General features: G+C 44.3%; 1 protein-coding gene across 6 annotated transcripts in view; it reads left to right on the top strand.

Moving 5' to 3' along the window:
* Window positions 1-2,515: 2,515 nt before the first annotated feature.
* LOC115103303 (UDP-N-acetylglucosamine transporter-like) overlaps window positions 2,516-27,019 on the top strand; it is a 28,609-nt gene continuing 4,105 nt past the window's right edge. The window contains exons 1-7 of one of the 6 annotated variants that reach the window (XM_029624170.2): window positions 2,516-3,019; window positions 7,613-7,642; window positions 17,022-17,298; window positions 17,529-17,683; window positions 17,864-17,986; window positions 18,402-18,576; window positions 21,516-21,634. In XM_029624170.2, coding sequence (XP_029480030.1) covers window positions 3,002-3,019; window positions 7,613-7,642; window positions 17,022-17,298; window positions 17,529-17,683; window positions 17,864-17,986; window positions 18,402-18,576; window positions 21,516-21,634 — 897 coding nt within the window. In that variant the 5' untranslated portion in view covers window positions 2,516-3,001. Of the gene's footprint in view, window positions 3,020-6,849; window positions 6,890-7,612; window positions 7,643-17,021; window positions 17,299-17,528; window positions 17,684-17,863; window positions 17,987-18,401; window positions 18,577-21,515; window positions 21,635-27,019 lie in introns of those variants that run through there. The other 5 variants (XM_029624166.2, XM_029624165.2, XM_065005913.1 and 2 more) reach the window with 5 other exon arrangements.

The raw sequence follows: 27,019 nt of genomic DNA, 5'->3' as shown, positions 1-27,019 counted from the left end.
TTTTTATGGCGGTTTTGGAGCAGTGGATTCATCCTTGTTGAGCGGCCTTTCAGGTTATGTCGATATAGGACTTGTTTTACAGTTGATATAGATACTTTTGTACTTGTTTCCTCCAGCATCTTAACAAGGTCCTTTGCTGTTGTTCGGGGATTGATTTGCACTTTTCACAGCAAAGTACATTAATCTCTAGGAGACAGAACGCGTCTCCTTCCTGAGCGGTATGACGGCTGCGTGGTTCCATGGTGTTTATACTTGCATACTATTGTTTGTACAGATGAACGTGGTACCTTCAGGCATTTGGATATTGCTCCCAAGGATGAACCAGACTTGTGGAGGTCTACAATTTTCTTTCTGAGGTTGGCTGATTTCTTTAGATTTCCCCATGATGTCAAGCAAAGAAGCACTGAGTTTGAAGGTAGGCCTTGAAATACATCCACAGGTACACCTCCTATTGACTCAAATTATGTCAATTAGCCTATCAGAAGCTTCTAAAACCATTACATCATTTTCTGGAATTTTCCAAGCTGGTTAAAGACACAGTCAACTTAATGTATATATACTTCTGACCCACTGGAATTGTGATACAGTGAATTATAAGTGAAATAATGTGTCTGTAAACAATTGTTGGAAAAACACTTGTGTTATGCACAAAGTAGATGTCCTAACCGACTTGCCAAAACTATAGTTTGTTAACAAGAAATTTGTGGAGTTGTTGAAAAACGAGTTTTAATGACTCCAACCTAAGTGTATGTAAACTTCCGACTTCAACTGTAAGTTAGCATTTCACTGTTAGTATACACCTTTCGTTTACAAAGCATATGACAAATAACATTTGATTTGGTCAACACCAAAAAAATGCATTTTTGGTAAACGTGTCTTTCAGTATAAACTGCTCCGCAACGTAGTGTAACGGTCAAGCGAATTGAACCTCTGACCTACAGTTGATCAGACTAATATTATTATAGTTATCTGATTGCTACCGTTTAGGTAGGCTGCTATAACATTTGTGTAAAGAGTTTTTGCTTGTGGCTGTCTGGAGTTATTTTCTTGTTTGCTAAAATAATATTGGATGGAAGTGGATGCGCCATGCCCGACCTGTGATTTCCGTGAATCTGATTGGTAAAGACACACGCACGCACGCACGCACTCACTCACTCACTCACGCACACACACTGCAGCACTTTTATCAGATGGGCATAGTGCGCGAGTTGACGAATGACGAAGGCAAGTCAGTCTTAAAACAGTAGGCCTACTTTGCCCATTTTTTTCAACATTTTTGTGTTCAAATTCTTAAACCAAATTAAACAAATGTGCTGGGGTAAATGCCTGCTTACCATACATCACCCACTGGGCACACACTGGTTAAATCAACTTTGTTTTCACATCATTTCAATTCAAACCAACGTGGAATAGACGTTGAATTGACGTCTGTCTGTGCCCAGTGGGCATTGTCATTCATTTAGACTCATGCTTAATAATTCACAAAAATGATTCTGTGTTCACTTACAAAGTATCTTAGTGAACACAGTGTGCAGTGTAATGCCTTTTGGGAATAGGTGTGTGAGTGTGTAACCGTTCAACTGTGTGTTCATTGGGTCCTCAGGGCTAAGCCACTGGAGTGAGGGAATGTGTGTTTACGTCCAGGGTTCCTATGAAGACAGAGTGGTTGTGTGTGTGTGTGTTTTTGCGTGTGCACATGCATGTGTGTGTGCGTGTGAGTGAACCCATGTGTGTGTGTACGTGTGTATGTATGTGTGAAGGGCGGCTTTCTGGCTACCCGGTGCTCTGACATCCCCACACCCTCCTCCCCTTCCCGGTATACACACACACACACACACACACACACACACACACACACACAGAGAGGGATTGTGTGGCCACTCCCCACTAGCAGCAGCTTGAGAGTGTCTACACAAGAAGGCTAGTGTGTTGTTGCGTTGTCACGTCTCTGCTCTGCTCTTTCAGCACTTCTCCCTGCACCCACGTTACCTACTCATTTACCTAAAGTAGCAGCCGTAACATACATGCCTGAAAGTAGATCCCCTTCATACTGGTCTTCACGAATATATCAATGGTAAAAAAAAAAATACTTTAAAGGTGTAATATGTAGAAATCGCTCCGCCATTTCCTGGTTGCTAAAAACAAGCAATAGAGAATAGAGCAAATAGAGTGTAGAACATCAATGTACTAAATCTAAACTAATATCTTAGTTTAGATTTATTGTGTTTTCAGTTGTTTGAAGCTGGTGTACAAAGCCGAAACCAAAAGACGCAAAAACTTAACTTAAGAACAGGAAGCATAGAAATCGCCCACATAGAACATATCTACAGCATCTTAGATTTGCTTTCAGTGCGAATGACAGATCTATTACACACATTTCTATGTTAATTTGGTCGGGTTGCCCAAAAAGTTACATATTGCAGCTTTAAGGTAATAAGTACAGTCAATCAATCCCAAAACAGGTTAGTGAAGGGGCCGATGGGAAAATGCTAAACTGGATGAACAGGAAAAAGTCGTTCCAATCAGATACACGTTTATTTGAAGCACTCAGCAGAAACCCGAAGACTGTTGCACGGGAGCCTGAATAGAATTATAAATTCCTTTGCATTGTGTTGATGTGGCAAGTCACAATTAGCTTTTTGAAAGTCCTATATCTTGAAAGCTTTATTTCTGAAATGCAAAACATTTTGGGACTGTATCAACAGTGGACTAATAGTTTTTGAGTGGATTTTTCCTTTAAGAGCTGTGCCTGCCTGTGAGTGAGCCTATGGCTGGCCCAGTCAGGATGCATAACGTCGACAACTTTTCAGCAATTTGACCTAGCTCTTGCAACATTACAGATGTTCTCCCATCTGGCTCTCCAGTCACTGAGCGCTAACACATAGGAAGGAGTGGCATCCTGCCTCTCCAAGGGGACCCGGCTGATTTTACCTCCAGGAGCCACATTGCCTTCTCAGCCGTCCTGCTATGGTTTGTCTTGTTTTATTGGTTGGGGAGTGTTATGAGTTGCTCAGAAAAGGTAGGTTGGATAAATTGGACATGTTAGTGAAAGCACATTGTGGTCTTTTCTTGGTCTTGAGACTAAGTGGGCTTTGGCTCTTATGTGTGCATGAGGTTCAGTAAAGGCATGGTCCGTCATATTAAGCTTTATATTTCAGACAGGCTAGTCCATTCATCTTGGTTGTCTTATCTGTATTTGGGCATTGTCAGTGTATTTGTATTAGTAGCAGTAGCGTGTAAAATCAGTGGTGAAGTCAAGCCAGAAAAAAAAGCCATATTACATAAGTATTAAGCCCCCTTGACTTTTTCCTGATTTTGTTACATTACAGCCTTATCCTAAAATGGATTAAATAAAAATAAATCCTCAGCAATCTACACTCAATACCCTATAATGACAAAGTGAAAACAAGTTGTTAGAAATGTTTGCATATTTATAAAAACATTTAAAAAATGATACATTTTACATGTATTCAGACCTTTTGCTAGAAGACTCGAAATTGAGCTCAGGTGCATCCTGTTTCCATTGATCATCTTTGAGATGTTTCTACAACTTGGTTGGAGTTGACCTGTGGTAAATTCAATTGATTGGACATGTTTTGGAAAGGCAGACGCCTGTCTATATAAGATCCAACAGTTGACAGAGCATGTCAGAGCAAAAACCAAGCCATGAGGTCAAAGGAATTGTCCGTAGAGCTCCAAGACAGGATTGTGTTGAGGCACAGATCTGGGGAAGGGTACCAACACATTTCTGCAGCATTGAAGGTCCCCAAGAACAAAGTGGCCTCAATCATTCTTAAATGGAAGAAGTTTGGAACCATTGAGACTCTTCCTAGAGCTGGCCAGCCCGGCAAAACTGAGCAGTCGGGGGAGAAGAGCCCTGATCAGGGAGGTGACCAAGAACCCGATGGTCACTCTGACTGAACTCTAAAGTTCCTCTGTGGAGATGGGAGAACCTTCCAGAAGGACAACCATCTCTGCAGCACTCCACCAATCAGGCCTTTATGGTAGAGCGGCCAGACGGAAGCCACTCCTCAGTAAAAGGCACAGGACAGCCTGCATGGAGTTTACCAAAAGGCACCTAAAGATTCTCAGACAATGAGGAAACAAGATTCTCTGGTCTGATAAATCCACAATTGAACTATTTGGCCTGAATGCCAAGCGTCACGTCTGGAGGAAACCTGGCATGTGTTTCAGTGGCAGGGATGTTTTTCAGTGGCAGGGACTTGGAGACTAGTCAGGGTCGAGGCAAAGATGAATGGAGCAAAGTACAGAGAGATCCTTGATAAAAACCTGCTCCAGAGTGCTCAGGACCTCAGACTTGGACGAAGGTTCACCTTCCAACAGAACAACAACCCTAAGCACACATCTAAGACAACGCAGGAGTGGCTTTGGGACATCTTTCTAAATGTCCTTGAGTGGCCCAGCCAGAGCCTGGACTTTAACCCGATCAAACATTTCTGGAGTGAAGCAACGCTCCCCATCTAACCTGACAGAGCTTGACAGGATCTGCAGAGAAGAATGGGAGAAACTCCCCAAATACAGGTTGTAGCTTGTAGTGTCATGCCCAAGAAGACTCAATGCTGTAATCGCTGCCAAAGGTGCTTCAACAAAGTACTGAGTTAAGGGCCTGAATACTTATGTAAATGTGATATTCTATTTGTTTATATTTTTGTTTGCAAAAAAATACAAAAATAAAACTGTTTTTGCTTTGTCATTATGAGGTATTGTGTGTAGATTGAGGATGGGAAAAAAAATGGAATCAATTTTAGAATAAGGCTGTAACGTAACAAAATGTGGACAAAGGCGTAGGGTCTGTATACTTTCTGAAGGTACTGTATATACAAAAGTATGTGAACACCTTTTCAAATGAGTAGATTTCGCTACACCCATTGCTGACAGATGTATAAAATCGAGCACACAGCCATGCAATCCCCATAGACAAACATTGGTAGTAGACTGGCCATATTGAAGAGCTCTGTGACTTCCAACGTGGCACCGTCATACGATGCCACCTTTCCAACAAGTCAGTTTGTCAACTGTAAGTGCAGTTATTGTGAAATGGAAACGTCTAGCAGCAACAACGGCTCAGTCGCGACATGGTAGGCCACACAAGCTCACAGAACGGGACTGAAGCAAGTAAATGTAATCTGTCCTCGGTTGCAACACTCACTACTGCATTCCAAACTGCCTATGAAAGCAACCTCAGCACAATAACTGTTCTTCGGGAGCTTCATGAAATGGGTTTCCATGACCGTGCAGCCGCACACAAGCCTAAGATCAGCATATGGAATGCCAAACATCGTCTGGAGTGGTGTAAAGCTCACCGCTATTGGACTCTGGAGCAGTGGAAATGTGTTCTCTGGAGTGATGAATCACGCTTCACCATCTGGCAACCTGTCGGACGAATCTGGGTTTGGCGGATGCCAGGAGAACACAACCTGTCCTAAAGCATAGTGCCAACTGTAAAGTTTGGTGGCGGTGGAATAGTGGTCTATGCCTGTTTTTCATGGTTCGGGCTAGGCCCCCTAGTTCGAGTGAAGGAAGGGAAATCTTAACGCTACAACATACAATGGCATTCTAGATGATTCTGTGCTTCCAACTTTGTGGCAACAGTTTGGGGAAGGCCCTTTCCTGTTTCTGCATGACAATGCCCCAAGCGAGGTCCATACAGAAATGGTTTGTTGAGATTGGTGTGGAAGAAACTTGACTGGCCTGCACAGAGCCCTGACCTCAACCCCATCGAACACCTTTGGGATGTATTGGAACACCGACTGCAAGCCAGGCCTAATTGCCCAACATCAGTGCCCAACCTCTCTGATGCTCTTGTGGCTGAATGGAAGCAAGTCCCCGCAGCAATGTTCCAACATAGTGAAAAGCCTTCCCAGAAGAATGGAGGCTGTTATAGCAGCAAAGGGGGGGACCAACTCCATATTCATGCCCATGATTTTGGAATGAGATGTTCGACAGGCAGGTGTCGATACATACTTTTGGTCATGTATTGTATTTGATCGTATACAAATGTGTGTGTATATGTGTTGTGATAATTGCGATGTTTGCTCTGTAAATCCTGTTATATCACGGTCGCAAGGCATATGAACTATATGCCTAATGCCGAGACAATGAGAAGACACAGGGGCAGGTGTGACAACCTTTGTCCAGTGCAGTTCACAAAGCATATTGCATGTACAGTAACAGACATGACCTACAGCGTGGTCAAGAAAGTTTGTCTCTGACATTTTCAGACCACTGAACAACTATTGATTTAGAACCATGGAGAGTTACTGCAAGTCGCAAAGAAAACAGGAGATGCCTCCACTATTCCAGCACCATTTCACCATAAACATTTCAACATCATCAAATCACCTATGCTTAGTCTAATACAGTGGCAACTAAAAGATAACAAAACATTTAGAGTCCAATCATCGTACGCTGAATAGGATGTGGCTGTCCAATGTGTCTGATGTGTGCGTGAGCGTTCTTGCAAGTAGAAAAAAAATTGGAACCCTACTTGTAGAGAAACGCCAATACCATCCTCCTCTCTTTTATGTTAACAAATTGGTCTATGACTCTGTCAATCAATTCAAGTTGTTTCTGTCAATGACATATTTCTCTGTGGTAGGAGTGAAGCCAAAAATCTAACTGTTTTCCCTTGACACTTTTTTTGGTGCGCCAGGACCATTCACAGTTGAGCTCACTCAGTTTAGCTCAACACTGATTGGCTATTATTTTAAAGAAAAAATTATCAAGGGAGTCCAAATGCTCGTTGGCTTCCCTTGCATTCAATGCTACAGGCGGCAACAATGTCATACTCTTTACGACCAGACAGCATCAGATAGATGGCATACAGAGACAGAGGGGGGCTGTTTCGCTCGCTCGGATGCTTTCTCCGGTGAGATACATTCAGCCTCATGCGAAGTTATGACAACACAGAGACACAAAATATAAATTATTATTATAATTGTTTTTTTCTTGGTCAATGTTTTGGGGAAGCCCGGCTTCCCTTGGCATCTATGAATACACTCCACTGATTAGTAGGGTGGTATACACACTTAGAAAGGATAATGTAGGATAATATAGAAGTCTATGATTAAGTTCTGCCTCTCACTAGTTACTAGTTGTGTGATGTCTAATATTCTGAACTACTGTTCGTTCAGAAGAGATTGATTGTTATGATATGTACATTGCCATTTGTGCCGGTATTTCAAGTTAACATGTTGTCTGTCCTGGTCCGACATCTGATTGTACTTTTGCCAAATGTTTTGCATGACAATTCCATAAGGAGTTGGCAAGAGTGCAGAAACACCAGATTGCAACCAGGCTAGTCTTCGTTATATTTCTGATAAACTTTTTGGGCATTCATCATGTGGCGGCTCCCGAGTGGTGCAGCAGTCTAAGGTACTGCATCTCAGTGCTAGAGGTGTCACTACAGACCCTGGTTCGATTCCAAGCTGTATCACAACCGGTTGTGATTGAGAGTCCCATAGGGACAATTGTCCCAGCGTCGTCTGGGTTAGGGTTTGGTCGGGGTAGGCCGTCATTGTAAATAAGAATTTGTTCTTAACTGACTTGCCTCGTTAAATAAATAAATGTGTATTGCTTTCTTGTGTTCCAGGGGTATGGGTTAGATCTCTGCATGCTGAAGGTATGTGTTAATAACTGTGTAAGGCCTGAATACAATTGATTGTTAGTCATCCCACATTGCAGTGGGGCCATAATTGCGAACATTAGAAAAACGTGGAATTTATTTGGATAATCCCAAGTAGATGCTCTATAGAATGTCACGATATCAACAAACTATCTGTTAGAATAAGGGTTAGGGTAAGAGTTACGGTTAGGGTAAGGGCACTCCAGTCTCATTTTCACCTCATTTAACACCTGATTTACTTAAGGCAAATCTCAATAGGTGGTCCAGGTAAGTCATGTAATAGCACATGTGTGCTTTACTCTCTTTCCTCTTTTGTTCTCTATTGTTCCTCAAGTAAGGGCGAGGCTGATGACATCACCAATTCCCATCAGACCAACTCCTTGAACGCCCTACTCCTTTAAGTTTGTAATTGTGTCTAAATGCTTGTGCTGAATGTTGTGCTGAAAATATACAGTACCGGTCAAAAGTTTGGACACACCTACTCCAGGGTTTTTCTTTTCTTTTTACTATTTTCTACATTGTAGAATAATAGTGAAGACATCAAAACTATGAAATAACACATATGGAATCATGTAATAAAATATATTTTAGATTCTTCAAAGTAGCCACCCTTTGCCTTGATGACAGCTTTGCACACTCTTGGCATTCTCTCAACCAGCTTCATGAGGTATTCACCTACCTCAATTAACAGGGAGTCACCTCAATTAACAGGGAGTCACCTCAATTAACAGGGAGTCGAGGGAGACTCTGCCAACAACACAGGTGTCACGAGTGTTTACTTGTGTCACATGACACTCTTTTATTCAGAGGTCTTGTCTGACAAGCTGTGAAAATAGCAAGTGAACAGTGAATTCAATTATTTTTGGAAATCACTAAACCATTGCAATCACATTGCTTGACATATTATGATACCACCATTCCTCCTTCTGGTAGGTCCCGGCATCTATTCATGATCAAGGAATCAGCCTGGCACCCAACTGTGCACTTTGTCTAACCGAAAAAACAGGGTCATCATCCCTTAATTATTAACATAATGTAGCTCAAGAAATATCAATCTTGTTTGGGAGATAATTCTATGCTTCAGAGATGTAGACTGACTGGATCCAGATTGGAGTCAGGCCTGTGACGCCATTACACTATGTAACCAACTGTGACATGTTCGCTATGGCCCTGAGTTGGTTTGGGTTTGTTGCTGCCATGTAGTACACTGTTATAGTCAGACATAAGTTAGCTAGTACCACAATAGCTGTATCCAATATGTATTTGTGCCCTGGACATGTGTTGCACCTCAGGGGCTAATGTGACTGTTTCGTCCCAAATAAATAAATACATAATACTGTTTTATTGTCACATACACAAGATAGCTGCAGTGAAGTGTGTTGTTTTACAGGGTCGGCCATAGTAGTAGAGCGTCCCTGAAGTAAATGATGGTTAAGTGCCATGCTGAAGGGCACATTGACCTTTTTCACCTTGTTGGCTTGGGTATTCGAACCGGCGACCTTTGGCCCCACACTCTAACCCAGGGGTGTCAAACATATGGGCAGGGCGTCCAATCCTGTAAAAAACAAACATTAAATCATAATAGTAATACAAAACATTGTGGAGGAAAATTAACTCAATATACTTTAAAATGACTAAAACCAAATCGTAACTGTATAGAAATAATAATGGACATATAGTCATACAGTTTCTTGACTGTCCAGCTCGCTAACAATCCGTAGACAGTCAGGGAGCGTAGAAAATTTAAAAAAAAAGAATGGACCATTTTTTGCAAATTTTTATAGCAAGGGAAATATTACAAAAATTCAGCCCTCTGGACCTCGTTGAAGACCGAATGCGGCCCCTGGGGCAAATGGAGTCGACACCCCTGCTCTAATCACTATAACTTATAGTGTCATGGAAATACCATGGCATCGCTAAAGTAGGCAAATAATTAGTAGGGAACAATTTTGCCATATTATGATGTTGTCAAATTGACTTTAGAGAGATGGCAATGTTGCCATTACTGTTACTAGTAAAGTTTGTCAAAAATAGCTAGCAATGGTAATGTTAGCTAGCTAAAATACGGTGGTCTCCTTAATCTTAGTTAGCTGGCTAAAGTTATACTGCCTCTACAGTCAATCTGGCAACAGAAGAGCGATTTCCACGTGGAGCTTGGCAAAAGGGGGCATGAATTGTTGACAATTGTAATCCAAACCTCACCTTAATTTACTTGCTGTGACTCACTCAGGTTCTAAACTCTGTGTCAGACAATATTGACTTCATGACCAAAATGATCCTATTTACACTTTGTAGTCAATTTTAACACTAGAATAAATGTTTCACTCATATCGATGACACATGGGTTGTTTCCAAAGGGATTAGTTGGTTTTTAGAGGCAGTCGTTCTTTAAACCTCTAAATTCAAGGTTTACTTTTGTTCCCTTTTAATTGGTCTGTCTCAAGTGTAGAGTGCCCATAATGCATTATCATCTCATCCTTGACTAGACTACTTATTAACGTTGCCTTAGACAAAATTCATAAGACTAGTTTTCACTTATAGAACTAAATCCCAAAGTATGTGCTTATCCGTTTCACATATGTCCATGTGCTTTTACGGGGAAAATATAAAGGAGATCTGTACAATATCCAAGTAAATGCCAATAGATTAAAAAGGTCAAACAAATGCAGCTTGTGTATTGTCCGGGTTCAATGTTTGACTTGGCTGAAGTTGGCTAGCTAGCTAGTAAGTGACAAGAACGTTATTGATTCTATTTAGAACGAACAACCACTCCTTTTTGCATAGCTGGAATGGAAAAATAATTATTGACTTGGTCGTGCCTGTAGCAACGTGACCAAAATAACAAACAAGCAGATTTGTATCTGAACTATATATTCTGGTGGAAGAATGAAATTGTATGAATTGACTTTATCAAAATAACATTTCAATGAAAATATGTAATTCATTGCTATTTTAATATGTGTTGGCAATAGATTTCTAAAAGCAACAAGGCATACGAGGCAGTGTTATATCTTGAATACAGTCCCAGGTAAATGGGTTGACAACACCATTTACCTGTGAGTGTACTCATGATACATCACTGCCTATTGTATTACTTATTCTCAAAAGTTTTGCCTACAATAATTTCTTGATTCAACGGTTAGAGTTAATTCGAAATAAGTGGGGCACTTTTTGCATTTCTGTCTCCTGTAACCTCTTTCAACATCTAGCCCAACACATGATACCTTTCTGAAATACTATAAATGTTTCCTAATCACACAAAATTGAATTGGCATTGGGGTACAATTAGGAATGTAATAATGGTGGCCCAGTGCAGTGGATCCCAAATGTAAACTGGATGTCTTTCCTCCATTGGAAAAGCCTATAAAACTTTACCACTGTAGCTACTCCATGCTGTCCTACATTAGCTTAGCCTCGTCGGAACCATCCTGATCTTGCGAGCTTACATTCTGTTTTCACAACATGGATACAGTTTGGCCACAGCCAGATTCAAACTGTTTAAGCCCCTCCCTTCCGTTCACCGTGTGGCCGGACCAATCAGTGTCCTCTGATAATCTGTGGAGGTGGTTTAGTTGATGACAGCCAGTGGTATAAAGTACTTAAGTAAAAAATACTTTAAAGTACCAGTTAAGTATTTTTGGGAGTATCTGTTCTTTACTTAACTATTTATATTTTTGACAACTTTTACTTTTACTTCACTACATCCCTAAATAAAATATTATACTTTTTACACATTTTCCCTGACAACCCAAAGTATTAGTTACATTTTGAATGCTTAGCAGAACAGGAAAATTGTGAAATTCATTGGCTATCCTTAAATTTTAAAAACAAGAAAAGGGTGCCGTCTGCTTTGCTTAATACAAGGAATTTTAATTGATTTATACTTTTACTTTTGATACTTAAGTATATTTTAGCAAATACATTTACTTTTGATACTTAAGTATATTTAAAAACAAATACTTTTAGACTTTTACTCAAGTATTATTTTACTGGGTGACTTTCACTTTTACTTGAGTAACTTTCTATTAAGGTGTCTATACTTTTACTCAAGTATGACAATTGGGTACTTTTTCCACCATGATCAGATTCAAACCGTTTAAGCCCCTCCCTTCCGTTCACCGTATGGCTGGACCAATCAGTATCCTCTGATAATCTGTGTGGGTGGTTTAGTTGGTGACAACATCGAAGTCGAAAACCATAACAATAATGAGGAGCAAATGCAATGAGATAACAATGAGGCCAGAGATAGCCAGACTTGTAAATTGGGCTAAGGAACAGAAGTTAGGTTTTCTGAAAAACACAAACAATGCGTGCTCTGCAAGCCATACAGTGGATGAAGGTGCGCCAAGAGCGTGGTGAATGGATAGACGTGGTTATGGACAGCAAGGAAGAAGGAGCCCCATGCGACTGGGGTCAAGAATTGTGACTTGCTTTCCTCTCCAGAGCAGAGAGCCCTTGAAAGGAGTGGTAACTGGAGTGGCATTAAGTCTGTGACATCCCCCGTTTGGTGCGACGCAGACCAGGTGGAGAGCGTGGTGAAACTGTGAAGATACTGTCTGTACTACTCAGTTTTGATGCAGAGTCTTTACCAGATAAAGTCAAGTTACGATGTGTCAGTTATCCCGTGAGAGCTTTTGTCCCGAATCCAATACTGTGTTTTAGGTGTCATGTGGAAGCAGTGTGTAGGAGGGAGATTTTTAGATGTGAGATGTGTACAGGAGGACATGAGACAAAGGAATGTGTAGTGTCGTTGGGAAACGTGTGTGTGTGTGTATGTAAACTATAGGGGTAGCAATGGTGCTGGAGATCTGAGGTGTCCGATGAGAGAAAGGCAGGTTGAGTTTGCCAGGATCAGAGTAGTACAGAAGGTGCCATATGTTGAGGCAGTGAAGAGAGTAGTAGAGGAAGATGGGTCCAGGGTGAGGGATCCTAAGAGGTCAACAAGAGGATCTTTGTGAGTAGGCCGAGACCAATAGAGAGTGATAGTATAGTGTGTTTTTTTGGCGTTCATGGCCATGGTTGTCAATTGTACCACAGGAATGTAACGTAAATCACAGAGGACAGATGTTGTGGTGGCAGCTTCAAAGAAGTACTTGGGTGTATGAGATTTTACTGCAGAAGAGTTACAAGACGTTTTGAACGATAGTGTCCCGTCCTCCCAGGCTGCTGGCCTGGAGTAGGATCAGATGGGGCCAAAGTAGTGGAGGCAAGCAACACTGAGGCATGCATGAGAGCATCAGCTGTTCAGGATGACTGTGTGATCACGTTCTCCGTAGCCGATGTGAGTAAGACCTTTAAACAGGTAAACATACACAAGGCTGCGGGACCAGACGGATTACCAGGACGTGTGCTCCGGGCATGTGCTGACCAACTGGCAGGTGTTTTCACTGACATTTTCAACATGTCCTTGAATGAGTCTGTAATACCAAAATGTTTCAAGCAGACCACCATAGTCCCTGTGCCCAAGAACACAAAGGCAACCTGCCTAAATGATTACAGACCCGTAGCACTCATGTACGTAGCCATGAAGTGGTTTGAAAGGTTGGTAATGGCTCACATCAACACCATTATCCCAGAAACTCTAGACACACTCCAATTTGCATACCGCCCAAACAGCTCCACAGATGATGCAATCTCTATTGCACTCCACACTGCCCTTTCCCACCTGGACTAAAGGAACACTTATGTGAGAATGCTGTTCATTGACTACAGCTCAGCGTTCAACACCATAGTACCCTCAAAGCTCATCACTAAGCTAAGAATCCTGGGACTAAACACCTCCCTCTGCAACTGGATCCTGGACTTCGTGACGGGCTGTCCCCAGGTGATGAGGGTAGGTAGCAACACATCTGCCACGCCAATCCTCAACACTGGAGCTCCACAGGGGTGCGTGCTCAGTCCCCTCCTGTACTCCCTGTTCACCGACAACTGCATGGCCAGGCACGACTCCAATACCATCATTAAGTTTGCAGACGGCACAACAGTGTTAGGCCTGATCACAGACAACAAAGAGACAGCTTTAAGGGAGGAGGTCAGAGACCTGGCCGTGTGGTGCCAGAATAACAACCTATCCCTCAATGTAGCCAAGACTAAGGAGATGATTGTGGACAACAGGAAATGGAGGAACGAGCACGCCCCCATTCTCATCGACGGGCTGTAGTGGAGCAGGTTGAAAGCTTCAAGTTCCTCGGTGTCCACATCAACAACAAACTATCATGGTCCAAACACACCAAGACTGTCATGAAGAGGGCACGACAAAGCCTATTCCCCCACAGGAAAATAAAAAGATTTGGCATGGGTCCTGAGATCCTCAAAAGTTTCTACAGCTGCAACATCGAGAGCATCCTGACTGGTTGCATCACTGCCTGGTACGGCAATTGCTCGGCCTCTGACCGCAAGGCACTACAGAGGGTAGTGCATACAGCCCAGTACATCACAGGGGCTAAGCTGCCTGTCATCCAGGACCTCTACAACAGGCGGTGTCAGAGGAAGGCCCTAAAAATTGTCAAAGATCCCAGCCACCCCAGTCATAGACTGTTCTCTCTACTAGTGCCAAGTCTAGGACAAAAAGGCTTCTCAACAGTTTTTACCCCAAGCTATAAAACTCCTGAACAGATGGCTACCCGGACTATTTGCATTGTGTCATCACATTTTATGATGACACAATATCACATTGTATGATTTTGAAGTAATTAATATGCATTTTATTGCATGACATAAGTATTTGATCACCTACCAACCAGTAAGAATTCCAGCTCTCACAGACCTGTTAGTTTTTCTTTAAGAAGCCCACGTGTTCTCCACTCATTACCTGTATTAACTGCACCTGTTTGAACTCGTTACCTGTATAAAAGACACCTGTCCACACACTCAATCAAACAGACTCCCACCTCTCCATAATGGCCAAGACCAGGGAGCTGTGTAAGGACATCAGGGATAAAATTGTAGACCTGCACAAGGCTGGGATGGGCTACAGGACAATAGGCAAGCAGCTTGGTGAGAAAGCAACAACTGTTGGCGCAATTATTAGAAAATGGATGAAGTTCAAGTTGACAGTCAATCACCCTCGGTCTGGGGCTCCATGCAAGATCTCACCTCGTGGGGCATCAATGATCATGAGGAAGGTGAGGGATCAGCCCAGAACTACACGGCAGGACCTGGTCAATAACCTGAAGAGAGCTGGGACCACAGTCTCAAAGAAAACCATTAGTAACACACTACGCCGTCATGGATTAAAATCCTGCAGCGCACGCAAGGTCCCCCTGCTCAAGCCAGCGCATGTCCAGGCCAGTCTGAAGTTTGCCAATGACCATCTGGATGATCCAGAGGAGGAATGGGAGAAGGTCATGTGGTCTTATGAGACAAAAAACTCCACTCGCCGTGTTTGGAGGAAGAAGAAGGATGAGAAGGATGAATACAACCCATCCCAACTGTGAAGCATGGAGGTGGAAACATCATTCTTTGGGGATGCTTTTCTGCAAAGGGGACAGGACGACTGTACCGTATTGAGGGGAGGATGGATGGGGCCATGTATCGCGAGATCTTTGCCAACAACCTCCTTCCCTCAGTAAGAGCATTGAAGATGGATCGTGGCTGGGTCTTCCAGCATGACAACGACCAGAAACACAGCCAGGGCAACTAAGGAGTGGCTCCGTAAGAAGCATCTCAAGGTCCTGGAGTGGCCTAGCCAGTCTCCAGACCTGAACCCAATAGAAAATCTTTGGAGGGAGCTGAAAGTCCGTAATGCCCAGCAACAGCCCCGAAACCTGAAGGATCTGGAGAAGGTCTGTATGGAGGAGTGGGCCAAAATCCCTGCTGCAGTGTGTGCAGCTGGAGATCACTGTGATGCAGCTCGGTATTAATAATGACCTGGACATCCTCCATGGATGTTGCCAGGTTGTTTTTCGGTAGCCTATATTCTTGGCAGCTGAACGACAAGTGACAGAATATGCTGGCATCAACAGTGTATTGAGAAAACCTAATGGGGATGGTTGTGGATGAGGTTCACATCTCAAAAAATTGTAAATATAACTACATAATTTGAATGAGTCTCGCTACGTTGTACATTAATTGGACTCTAGCTAGCAGCTCGCTAACTAGCTAGCTATAGTGCATAAGTCAAAATGAAATGCCCAACATATCTGAAAACGTATTCTTATTCTAGAAAACAATTAGATACCTTTACAATTGGTTTACCATGTTATTATGTTATATTTTAATGTTATCGAAATATCATAGCTCTTTTGTCGTGTCTATTGCATCAACAAGATGTCAGACTGTTTCATTCCCGACCACGGCAGTAGCGGTTCACCTTATGTGAAGAGGAGCTGGCTGCGTGCCTCTGTGTCACAACTTGTGTACAGATTCGTCATGTTTGGTGACATCACTGACATTGCAACCGGTGTCAGAAATACATCCAGGGGCCAACCTCTACAGAGGAAGCGTTTCCCATATGCCAGGTTGCAGAAATGACTACACATACAAAGTAAAGCAAGGGAGAACATAATGACTTGGTGGTACAGTGTCCGATGCATCCAGGGGTGTAATCATTACGCCGATTCTGTTGCAAAACGCTTCAAAAAAGTTTTGCAACAGAAACTGTTGACTCCAAACGGAAAACAGAAACGAGAGATATACGGTGTCCGTCATGAATACACCCAGGTCTAGTGAGGGGGACCTAAAAAAAATAACATACTGAAGCAAGACTGTAGCTCTGTTGTTCTACAAGGCCTATGGTCCTAGCCAATATTTTGAATTATTTTTTATTTTACCTTTATTTTACTAGGCAAGTCAGTTAAGAACAAATTCTTATTTTCAATGACGGCCTAGGAACAGTGGGTTAACTGCCTGTTCAGGGGCAGAACGACAGATTTGTACCTTGTCAGCTCAGGGATTTGAACTTGCAACCTTCCGGTTTCTAGTCCAACGCTCTGACTCACATGACTCAACCTTCACCTCCCGAGCCAATTGGGAAGTTGCAGCAGTGAGACAAGATCGAAATTAGGGAGAAAAAGTTCCTCAAGGAGGGGGTGGCACCATACGGAGACAAAATGATCATGACTATGTTGCTAGAGATTAATGTAACAGAAGAAAAGAAACAAAGTAGATTCATCATTGTCATGTGCCTTTGTGCGCGCCAGTCTGTTGGTAGCTCTGCCAGCCTATGAAACCAGTAGGTTAATCAGTTCTAATTATTAGTTTTGGTCAAACAGAGTGAAAATGATCTTCTCCAAGCTGCAAACCGTTCTGCAGCTTTGCGAAGAACATGTGCATCAAGTACAGAAGATGCAAGTTAGACATCCGGCAAAAACAACATATAGCAAAACGCATGTGCATCTGCTGGACATATCTCACTGTCTATCTATCTCTTCCACAGCCTAAACCAGGCCTTTCACGCCTGGCCACATCCCCTGACTCTGTGGAGGCATCCCACCTCGTTTCCATGTCATCGCCCCTTGTCTCCCCATCCCAGTCACGGCTCAAGTACATGTCCCTGGGTGTGCTGGTGCTGCAGACCACCTCACTGGTGCTTACCATGAGGTACTCGCGCACACTGCAAGGCGAGGGGCCCCGCTACCTAGCCTCTTCAGCCGTGGTGTTGGCCGAACTGCTTAAGATCCTCATCTGCCTGCTGCTCATTTTCTATGACCACAGTAAGTCTAGTGATCCATCTGGCTAGCTGACTGGTTGGCTGTCTGTCTGTCCGTCTGGCTAGCTGTCCATCTGGCTGCCCGTCTGGCTGTCTGTCTGTCTGTCTGTCTGTAACACAGTCATTGGATAAACAATGACAGCAGAGATAATGCTCCTACAGTATCTTTGTCTTTCTATCTCTGTCTTAGGCTTCATTGTGTGGCCGTTCAATTTCTGTCTGTCTTTCTGTCAGACTTCAGTTTTCTTGTGTTGAATCGGGTGCTGAAGGAAGAGATTCTCAACAAGCCCATGGAGACGTTGAAGCTGGCCATCCCATCAGGCATCTACACACTCCAGAATAACCTTCTCTATGTCGCCCTGTCCAACCTGGACGCTGCTACCTACCAGGTGAGAGATGTGACACCCGTGTGTGTGTGTGTGTGTGTTTGCATGTGCGTGTGTACTGCAACATGTATAAGGGGAACAAATGGAGGGACTCAGTATAAGGTGAACACTCAGGGCCTTCATACTCCATTTCATGTCCAATTTCGACTGGCATGAATTTAAATTGATATTGTCCCCAACCAGGTAACGTACCAGCTGAAGATCCTGACCACGGCCCTGTTCTCAGTATCCATGCTGGGGAAGAGACTGGGGCTCTACCAGTGGCTGTCCCTGCTCATCCTCATGACTGGTATCGCTCTCGTTCAGGTAACAAGGCTAAACACACCCGACAAGTCAATAACTCATCATTCCTGTTTGCATGGGGTTTTTGTCCAATTAGTCATTGATCTTCGATTATCCACATTAGGGAGGCAGAAGTCTAAATTGTTCTAAAGTTCACAGGTTTTTCAGGATAATTGGAATAAATCAGTGTTATCATGATGTCCAGGAAAAGTTTATTGAATTTTTGCACTGGTTCCTCTCTAGGTTTCTTCCTAGGTTTTGGCCTTTCTAGGGAGTTTTTCCTAGCCACCGTGCTTCTACACCTGCATTGCTTGCTGTTTGGAGTTTTAGGCTGGGTTTCTGTACAGCACTTTGATATATCAGCTGATGTACAAAGGGCTATATAAATACATTTGATTTGATTTGGTTTCCCATACTGATGTTGTGTTTGTCTCCACAGTGGCCTTCAGAGTCTCTGGATGGGCCAGCTCCGACGCCTCTGTCTGCAGGCTCCCAGTTAGTTGGTGTGATAGCCGTACTGATAGCCTGCTTCTCCAGTGGCTTCGCTGGAGTCTACTTTGAGAAGATCCTCAAAGGGACCAAACAGAGTGTGTGGGTCCGCAACATCCAGCTAGGTCAGCATCACTGGAACCTGTTGGTTCGTTTCTGTATGCTTGTTTGGTTCATTGATTCATTTAATTCTACATAAACGGTACTCTTGGTATGTGTGAATATCTTTCCACTTTCTCTATAGCGATTACACCATGTATGGTCTCTCCGTGTAACGTGTAAGCTCTCCCAGAGCTTCTATAAAAAAAAAGTTAAATCATCGACTTCAATAAATCGAATGTATTCTCACAACAGTATAGCAACTTTAGGTTGCTAGCCCTTGTAGTAATTCCAATTCTTAGGCAATGTCCTGATGCCAAAATCGTGGTCTTAAAACCATAAACGATTGCCATGATCGTTGTATAAATAAGTGGACCAAGGCGCAGCGTGAGTAGAGTTCCACATTTTTATTATAGTGAAACTTCACACATAGGCACTAATACGAAACAAAACAATATCCCACATCGCAGGTAGGAAAAAGGACAAACTAAGTATGATCCCCAATTAGAGGCAACGAATATCAGCTGCCTCCAATTGGGAACCATAACCACACACCAACATAGAAACACAATACCTAGAACCCCCCTAGTCACGCCCTGACCTAAAACACTATAGAGAACCCCGAGGGCTCTCTATGGTCAGGGCTAGACAGTACCCCCGCCCAAAGGTGCGGACTCCGACCGCAAACACCTGAAACTAGATGGGGAGCGTTAGGGTGGGCAACTAGCGTTGATGGCGGCTCCGGTGCGGGACGTAGCACCCGCTCAGACATCGGATCCAGCCATGGAGCCGGGCTGAACGCCGTGCCCGGACTGGGCACCGGAGCAGAGGAAGGCTCCGGCTATGGAGCCGGGACTGGAAGCCGTGCCTAGACTGAGCACCGGCTCCGGGCCGTGGACCGTCACTGGAAGCTCCGGGCTGTGAACCGTCACTGGAAGCTCCGGGCTGTGAACCGTCACTGGAAGCTCCGGGCTGTGAACCGTCACTGGAAGCTCCGGGCTGTGAACAGTCACTGGAAGCTCCGGGCTGTGAACCGTCACTGGAAGCTCCGGGCTGTGAACCGTCACTGGAAGCTCCGGGCTGTGAACCGTCACTGGAAGCTCCGGGCTGTGAACCGTCACTGGAAGCTCCGGGCTGTGAACCGTCACTGGAAGCTCCGGGCTGTGAATCGTCACTGGAAGCTCCGGGCTGTGGACCGTCGCTGGTGGTTCCGGGCTGTAGACCGTCGCTGGAGACTCCGGACTGTACACACGCACTGGTGGACAAGTGCGGGGAGCTGGCACAGGACGTACCCGGGCTGGGGAGGCGCACTGGAGGCCTGGTGCGTGGAGCCAGCACAGGTGGCACCGGACTGATGACACGCGCTTAAGGGCGAGTGCAGGGAGCCAGCACAGGACGCTCCTCAAAACGCCTGCGCTGCAGCATACTCCTAGCCAACATCTCTCTCCGATATCCTTCTCTCTCAAATTGCTCCGTCGTTTCCTAGACATTCTCTGGCTCTCTCCTCGGCTCGGCCAACAGCCCCTTGTGCCCCCACCCAAAAATCTTGGGGTTTCCCTTGGGCTGTTTGTGGCCGCGGACCCCGGTGTCATCGCTGTCCTCCATTACTCCTCAGCGACTCCCGCCAAGGAAGGGTCTCGCATCCACCTAGTATTTCCTCCCATGTCCAACTCTCCTTTACCACCTGGGCACGCTGCTTGGTCCTGCTTTGGTGGGATATTCTGTCACGATCGTTGTATAAATAATTAGACCAAGGCGCAGCGTGAGTAGAGTTCCACATTTTATTAATAGTGAACTTCAAATAACAACAAAGATATAACGAACGTGCAATACATAGCCACTAACACAAAACAATATCCCTCATCGCAGGTGGGAAAAAGGACCAACTAAGTATGATTCCCAATTAGAGGCAACGAATATCAGCTGCCTCCAATTGGGAACCCACACACCAACCTAGAAACACAATACCTAGAACCCCCCTAGTCACGCCCTTACGAGCCCTTTCCCAACAGTGCAAAAGTAAAAAAACATTTTCTAAATATGAAAAGGAAAAAGTAAGAAAAGAAGAGAAAAAGAAGGAAATAGTAACAGAATAATATACCAACAACGAGGCTGTATACAAGGAGTACCAGTACCGAGTCAATTTGGCAGGGTTACGAGGTAGTTGAGGTCATATGTTCATGTAGGTAGGGGTAAACGTGACTACGAAATCAGGATAGATAACAAACAGAGTAGCAGCAGCGGTGAATAATGTGAAAGTGTGTGTGTGCTGTGTCAATATGCATGTAGTGTATGTGTGTGTGTGTGTGTGTGTGTGTGTGTAGAGTCTAGTGTGTGTGTGGGTAGAGTCTAGTGAGTGTGTGGGTAGAGTCTAGTGAGTGTGTGGGTAGAGTCTAGTGAGTGTGTGGGTAGAGTCTAGTGAGTGTGTGGGTAGAGTCTAGTGAGTGTGTGGGTAGAGTCTAGTGAGTGTGTGGGTAGAGTCTAGTGAGTGTGTGGGTAGAGTCTAGTGAGTGTGTGGGTAGAGTCTAGTGAGTGTGTGGGTAGAGTCTAGTGAGTGTGTGGGTAGAGTCTAGTGAGTGTGTGGATAGAGTTTAGTGAGTGCAAGAGAGTCCAGGTAGGCATTTGATTAATTGTTCAGCAGCCTGGCTTGGGGACACAAGCTGTTCATGAGCCTTTTGGTCCCAGACTTGGTCCTCCGGTAGAAGAGAGAACAGTCTATGACTTGGGTGGCTGGAATATATAGTGTGTTTTGTATTTCTCCTGTGTATTTGATCTAACTCAGCATTGATTCCGTGCTCTTTTTAGGACACTTTTCTATATATTTCCATTTTTGTTATATTGAATACTGCATTGTTGAGGAAGAGCTTGCAAGTAATCATTTCACTGTACTGTTTACAGCTGCTGTATCCTGTGCATGTGACAAATAAATGTTGATTTGACCTCTCTCTCTCCCTCCCTCTCCTAGGTTTGTTTGGCCTGGTGTTTGGTCTAATGGGAGTGTTTGTGTACGACGGAGAGAGAGTGAGGGAGTCCGGAGTGTTCCAAGGCTACAACCCACTCACCTGGACTGTTGTGGCCCTGCAGGTAATGTACATATGCTTAAGTTATAGTTATAACTCAGGCCATACAAATGGATGTGTTTAATGGATATATCATTACGTTTTTCGAAAGTGAGGTTATATATAATGAGGTTATATATAATCCAAAGTTATATATAGAGAGTTGGCCTAATGTGGTTTGTCTGCACGTTCCGAGAGCACCACATTCTCCTCCATTTATTTATTTATTTTTTATTTCACCTTTATTTAACCAGGTAAGCTAGTTGAGAACAAGTTCTCATTTACAACTGTAACCTGGCCAAGATAAAGCAAAGCAGTGCGACACAAACAACAACACAGAGTTATACATGGAATAAACAAGCATACAGTCAATAACACAAAAGAGAAAAAAAAGTATATTATACATTGTAGCGAAGTAATTACAATTTAGCAGATTAACACTTAAGTGATAGATGAGCAGATGATGATGTGCAAGTAGTGATACTGGTGTGCAAAAGAGCAGAAAAGTAAATAAAAACAATATGGGGATGAGGTAGGTAGATTGGGTGGGCTATTTACAGATGGACTATGTACAGCTGCAGCGATCGGTTATCTGCTCAGATAGCTGATGTTTAAAGTTAGTGATGGAAATGTAAGTCTCCAGCTTCAGTGATTTTTTTTTCAATTCGTTCCAGTAACTGGCAGCAGAGAACTGGAAGGAAAGGCTGCCAAAGGAGCTGCTGGCTTTGGGGATGTACTGTGAGATATACAGTACCTGCTGGAGCGCGTGCTACTATCGTGTGTTGTTATCGTGACCAGTGAGCTGAGGCAAGGCGGAGCTTACCTAGCATAGACTTATTGATGACCTGGAGCCAGTGGGTCTGGCGACGAATATGTAGCGAGGGCCAGCCGACTAGCGCATACAGGTCGCAGTGGTGGGTGTTATAAGGGGCTCTGGTAACCAAACGGATGGCACTGTGATAGACTGCATCCAGTTTGCTGAGTAGAGTATTGGAAGCTATTTTGAAGATGGCATCGCCGAAGTCGAGGATTGGTTGGATAGTCAGTTTTACTGGGGTAAGTTTGGCGGCGTGAGTGAAGGAGGCTTTGTTGCGAAATAGAAAGCCGATTCTAGATTTGATTTTGGATTGAGATGTTTGATATGAGTCTAGATGCCACGGCCGTCAAAAGAAGTGGCCCAAAGTGCAGCGTGGTGAGCGTACATTTCTCTTTTTATTTAAAGTGTCACCAATAAAACAAGAAACGAACAACAACCGTGAAGCTTACAGGGCTATAGTTCCATTAACAAAGGTAACTACCCACACTGAAAGGAGGGAAAAAGGACTACCTAAGTATGATTCCCAATCAGAGACAACGATAGACAGCGGTCCCTGATTGAGAACCATACCCGGCCAAAGCATAGAAATAAAGAAACATAGAAAACAACACATAGAATGTCCACCCCACATCACACCGTGACTTAACCAAATAGAGAAATAAAACGTCTCTCTAAGGTCAGGGCGTGACACTGGAAGGAAAGTTTACAGTCTAGCCAGACATCTAGGTATTTGTAGTTGTCCACGTATTCTAGGTCAGAACCGTCCAGAGTAGTGATGCTGGTCGGGCGGGTGGGTGTGGGCAGCGAACGGTTGAAAAGCATACATTTGGTTTTACTAGCGTTTAAGAGCAGTTGGAGGCCACGGAAGGAGTGTTGTGTGGCATTGAAGCTTGTTTGGAGGTTAGTTAACACAGTGTCCAAAGAAGGGACAGATGTAAACAGAATGGTGTCGTCTGCATAGAGGTGGATCAGGGAATCACCCGCAGCAAGAGCGACATAATTGATATATACAGAGAAAAGAGTCGGCCCGAGAATTGAACCCTGTGGTACCCCCATAGACTGTCAGAGGTCCGGACAACAGGCCCTCCGATTTGACACACTGTCTGTGAAGTAGTTGGTGAACCAGGTGAGGCAGTCATTTGAGAAACCAAGGCTATTGAGTCTGCCGATAAGAATGTGGTGATTGACAGAGTTGAAAGCCTTGGCCAGGTCTATGAAGATGGCTGCACAGTACTGTCTTTTATCGAAGGCGGTTATGATATTGTTTAGTACCTTGAGCATGGCTGAGGTGCAGCCATGACCAGCTCGGAAAACGGATTGCACAGCGGAGAAGGTACGGTGGGATTTGAAATTGTCAGTGATCTGTTTGTTAACTTGGCTTTCGAGGACTTTAAAAAGTTAAGGCAGGATGGATATAGGTCTATAACGGTTTGGGTCTAGAGTGTTACCCCCTTTGAAGAGGGGGATGACCGCGGCAGCTTTCCAATCTTTGGGGATCTCGGACAATACAAAAGAGAGGTTGAACAGACTGGTAATAGGGTTGCAACAATGGCGGCGGATAGTTTTAGAAAGAGAGGGTCCAGATTGTCTAGCCCAGCTGATTTGTACGGGTCCAGGTTTTGCAGCTCTTTCATAACATCGGCTATCTAGATTTGCGTAAAGGAGAAGCTGGGGGGGCTCGGGCAAGTAGCTGCGGGGGGTGCAGAGCTGTTGGCCAGGGTTGGGGTAGCCAGGAGGAAAGCATGGTCAGCAGTAGAGAAATGCTTGTTGAAATGTTTGATTGTCATGGATTTATCAATGGTGACCGTGTTACCTAGCCACAGTGCACTGGGCAGCTGGGAGGAGGTGCTCTTGTTCTCCATGGACTTTACAATGTCCCAACATTTTTTGGAGTTAGAGCTACAGGATGTACATTTCTGTTTGCTAAGTGATAATTGACACTTAAAAATCCCTTAACCAACAGTGGAGTTCAAGAAGAAAATATTTACCAAGTAGGCTAAAATAAAAAGTAAGAATTAAAAGTAAGAATAACAGTAACGAGGATATATACAGGGGGCAACGGTACAGAGTCAGTGTGCTGAGGTACAGGCTAGTTGAAGTAATCTGTAATTGTCTCTGACAATTTTATGGGGTTTCCTCTGACCGCCTACTATATAGGTCCTGGATGGCAGGAAGCTTGGCCCCAGTGATGTACTGGGCCATTCGCACCACCCTCTTTAGTGCCTTACGGTCAGATGCCGAGCAGTTGCCATACCAGGCGGTGGTGCAACCGGTCAGGATGCTCTCGATGGTGCAGCTGTAGAACCTTTTGAGGATCTGGGGGCCCATGCCAAATCTTTTTAGTCTCCTGAGCAGGAAAAGGTTTTGTCGTGCCCTATTTACGACTTGGTATGTTTGGACCATGACAGTTTGTTTGTGATGTGGACACCAAGGAACATGAAACTCTCAACCCGCTCTACTAGAGCCCCGTCGATGTTAATGGGGGCCTGTTGGGCCCACCTTTTCCTGTAGTCCACGATCAGTTCCTTTGCCTTGCTAACATTGAGGGAGAGGTTGTTGTCCTGGCACCATACTGCCAGTTCTCTGACCTCCTCCCTATAGGCAGTCTCATCGTTGTCGGTAATCAGGCCTACCACTGTTGTGTCATCAGCAAACTTACTGATGGTGTTGGAGTCGTGTTTGGCCACACAGTCGTGGGTGAACAGGGAATACAGGAGGGGACTAAGTACACACCCCTGAGGGGCCCCGGTGTTAAGGATCAGCGTGGCAGACATGTTGTTGCCTACTCTTACCACCCGGGGGGCAGCCCATCAGGAAGTCGAGGATCCAGTTGCAGAGGGAGGTGTTTAGTCCCAGGGTCCTTAGCTTACGGATGAGCTTCGTGGGCACTATGGTGTTAAACTCTGTAGTCGATGAACAGCATTCTCACATAGGTGTTCCTTTTGTCCAGGTGAGAAAGGGTGGTGTGGAGTGCGATTGAGTTTGCATCATCTGTGGATCTGTTGGGACGGTATGCGAATTGGAGTGGGTCTAGGGTGTCCGGGAGGATGCTGTTGATGTGAGCCATGACCAGCCTTTCAAAGCACTTCATGGCTACCAACGTGAGTGCCACGGGGTGGTAAACATTTAGTCAGGTTACCTTATTCTACCTGCTTCTTGGGTATAGGGACTATGGTAGTCTTCTTGAAACATGTAGAAATTACAGACTCGGTCAGAGAGAGGTTAAAAATATCAGTGAAGACACTTGACTGTTGGTCTGCGCATGCTTTGAGTACACGTCCTGGTAATCCGTCTGGCCCAGCAGCTTTGTGAATGTTGACCTGTTTAAAGGTTTTGTTCACATCGGCTACCGAGAGCGTTACCACACAGTCATCCAGAACAGCTGGTGCTCTCGTGCATGCTTCAGTGTTGCTTGTCTCGAAGCGAGCATTAAAGGCATTTAGCTCGTCTGGTAGGCTCGTGTCACTGGGCAGCTCGCGTCTGGGTTTCCCTTTTTAGTTCGTAATAGTTTTCAAGCCTAGCCACATCCGACGATCGTCAGAGCCGGTGTCGTAGAATTAAATCTTAATGCGATATTTACGCTTTGCTTGTTTGATGGTTCATCGGAGGGCATAGCGGGATTTCTTATAAGCGTCCGGATTAGTCTCCCACTTGAAAGCGGCAGCTCTAGCCTTTAGCTTAATGCGGTTGTTGCCTGTAATCCATGGCTTTTGGTTGGGATATGTACGTACAGTCACTGTGGGGACAATGTCATCGATGCACTTATTGATGAAGCCGAAGACTGAGGTGGTGTATACCTCAACGCCATTGGATGAATCCTGAAACATATTACATTCTGTGCTAGCAAACAGTCCTGTAGTGTAGCATCCGCGTCATCTGACCTCTTCCATATTGAGTGAGTCACTGGTACTTCCTGCTTTAGTTTTTGCTTGTACGCAGGAATCAGAAGGATAGAATTGTGGTCAGATTTGCCAAATAGAGGGTGGGGGAGAGCCTTGTATGATTTAAGTTTGCCTGCATTGAAGTCCCCGGCCACTAGGAGCAGCGCTTCTGGATGAGCATTTTTTTTCTTTGCTTATGGCCTTATAGAGTTGGTTGAGAGCAGTCTTAGTGCCAGCTTTGCTTTGTGGTGGTAAATAGACGGCTACGAATAATACAGATGAGAACTCTCTCTACCTCAGGCGAGCAATACCTCGAGACTTCTTTAATATTAGACATCGTGCACCAGCTGTTATTGACAAAAAGACACCCACCCCTCGTCTTACCAGAGGTAGCATCTCTTTTCTGCCGGTGCATGGAAAATCCCGCTAGCTCTGTATTGTTTGTTTCTTCGTTCAGCCACGTCTCGGTGAAACATAAGATGTTACAGTTTTTAATGTCCCATTGGTAGGATAATCTTAATAGTAGGTCATCAATTTAATTTTGTAATGATTGCACGTTAGCAAGGAGAATGGAAGGCATTGGGAGATTCGCCTCCTGCTTCTCAGAAGAATCCCTGATCTGCGTCCCCTTTTCCGGCGTCTTTTCTTCACCAAAAGGCGTGTCGTCGGACTCGTTAAAGGAAAAAGTTTCTTCCAGTCCGCGGTGAGTAAA

Source organism: Oncorhynchus nerka, linkage group LG20, assembly GCF_034236695.1.
Source record: "Oncorhynchus nerka isolate Pitt River linkage group LG20, Oner_Uvic_2.0, whole genome shotgun sequence".
NCBI classification, from domain to species: Eukaryota; Metazoa; Chordata; class Actinopteri; order Salmoniformes; family Salmonidae; genus Oncorhynchus; species Oncorhynchus nerka.
The sequence above is the reverse complement of the archived record's forward strand: the minus strand, read 5'-3'. Positions and strand labels throughout refer to the sequence as shown.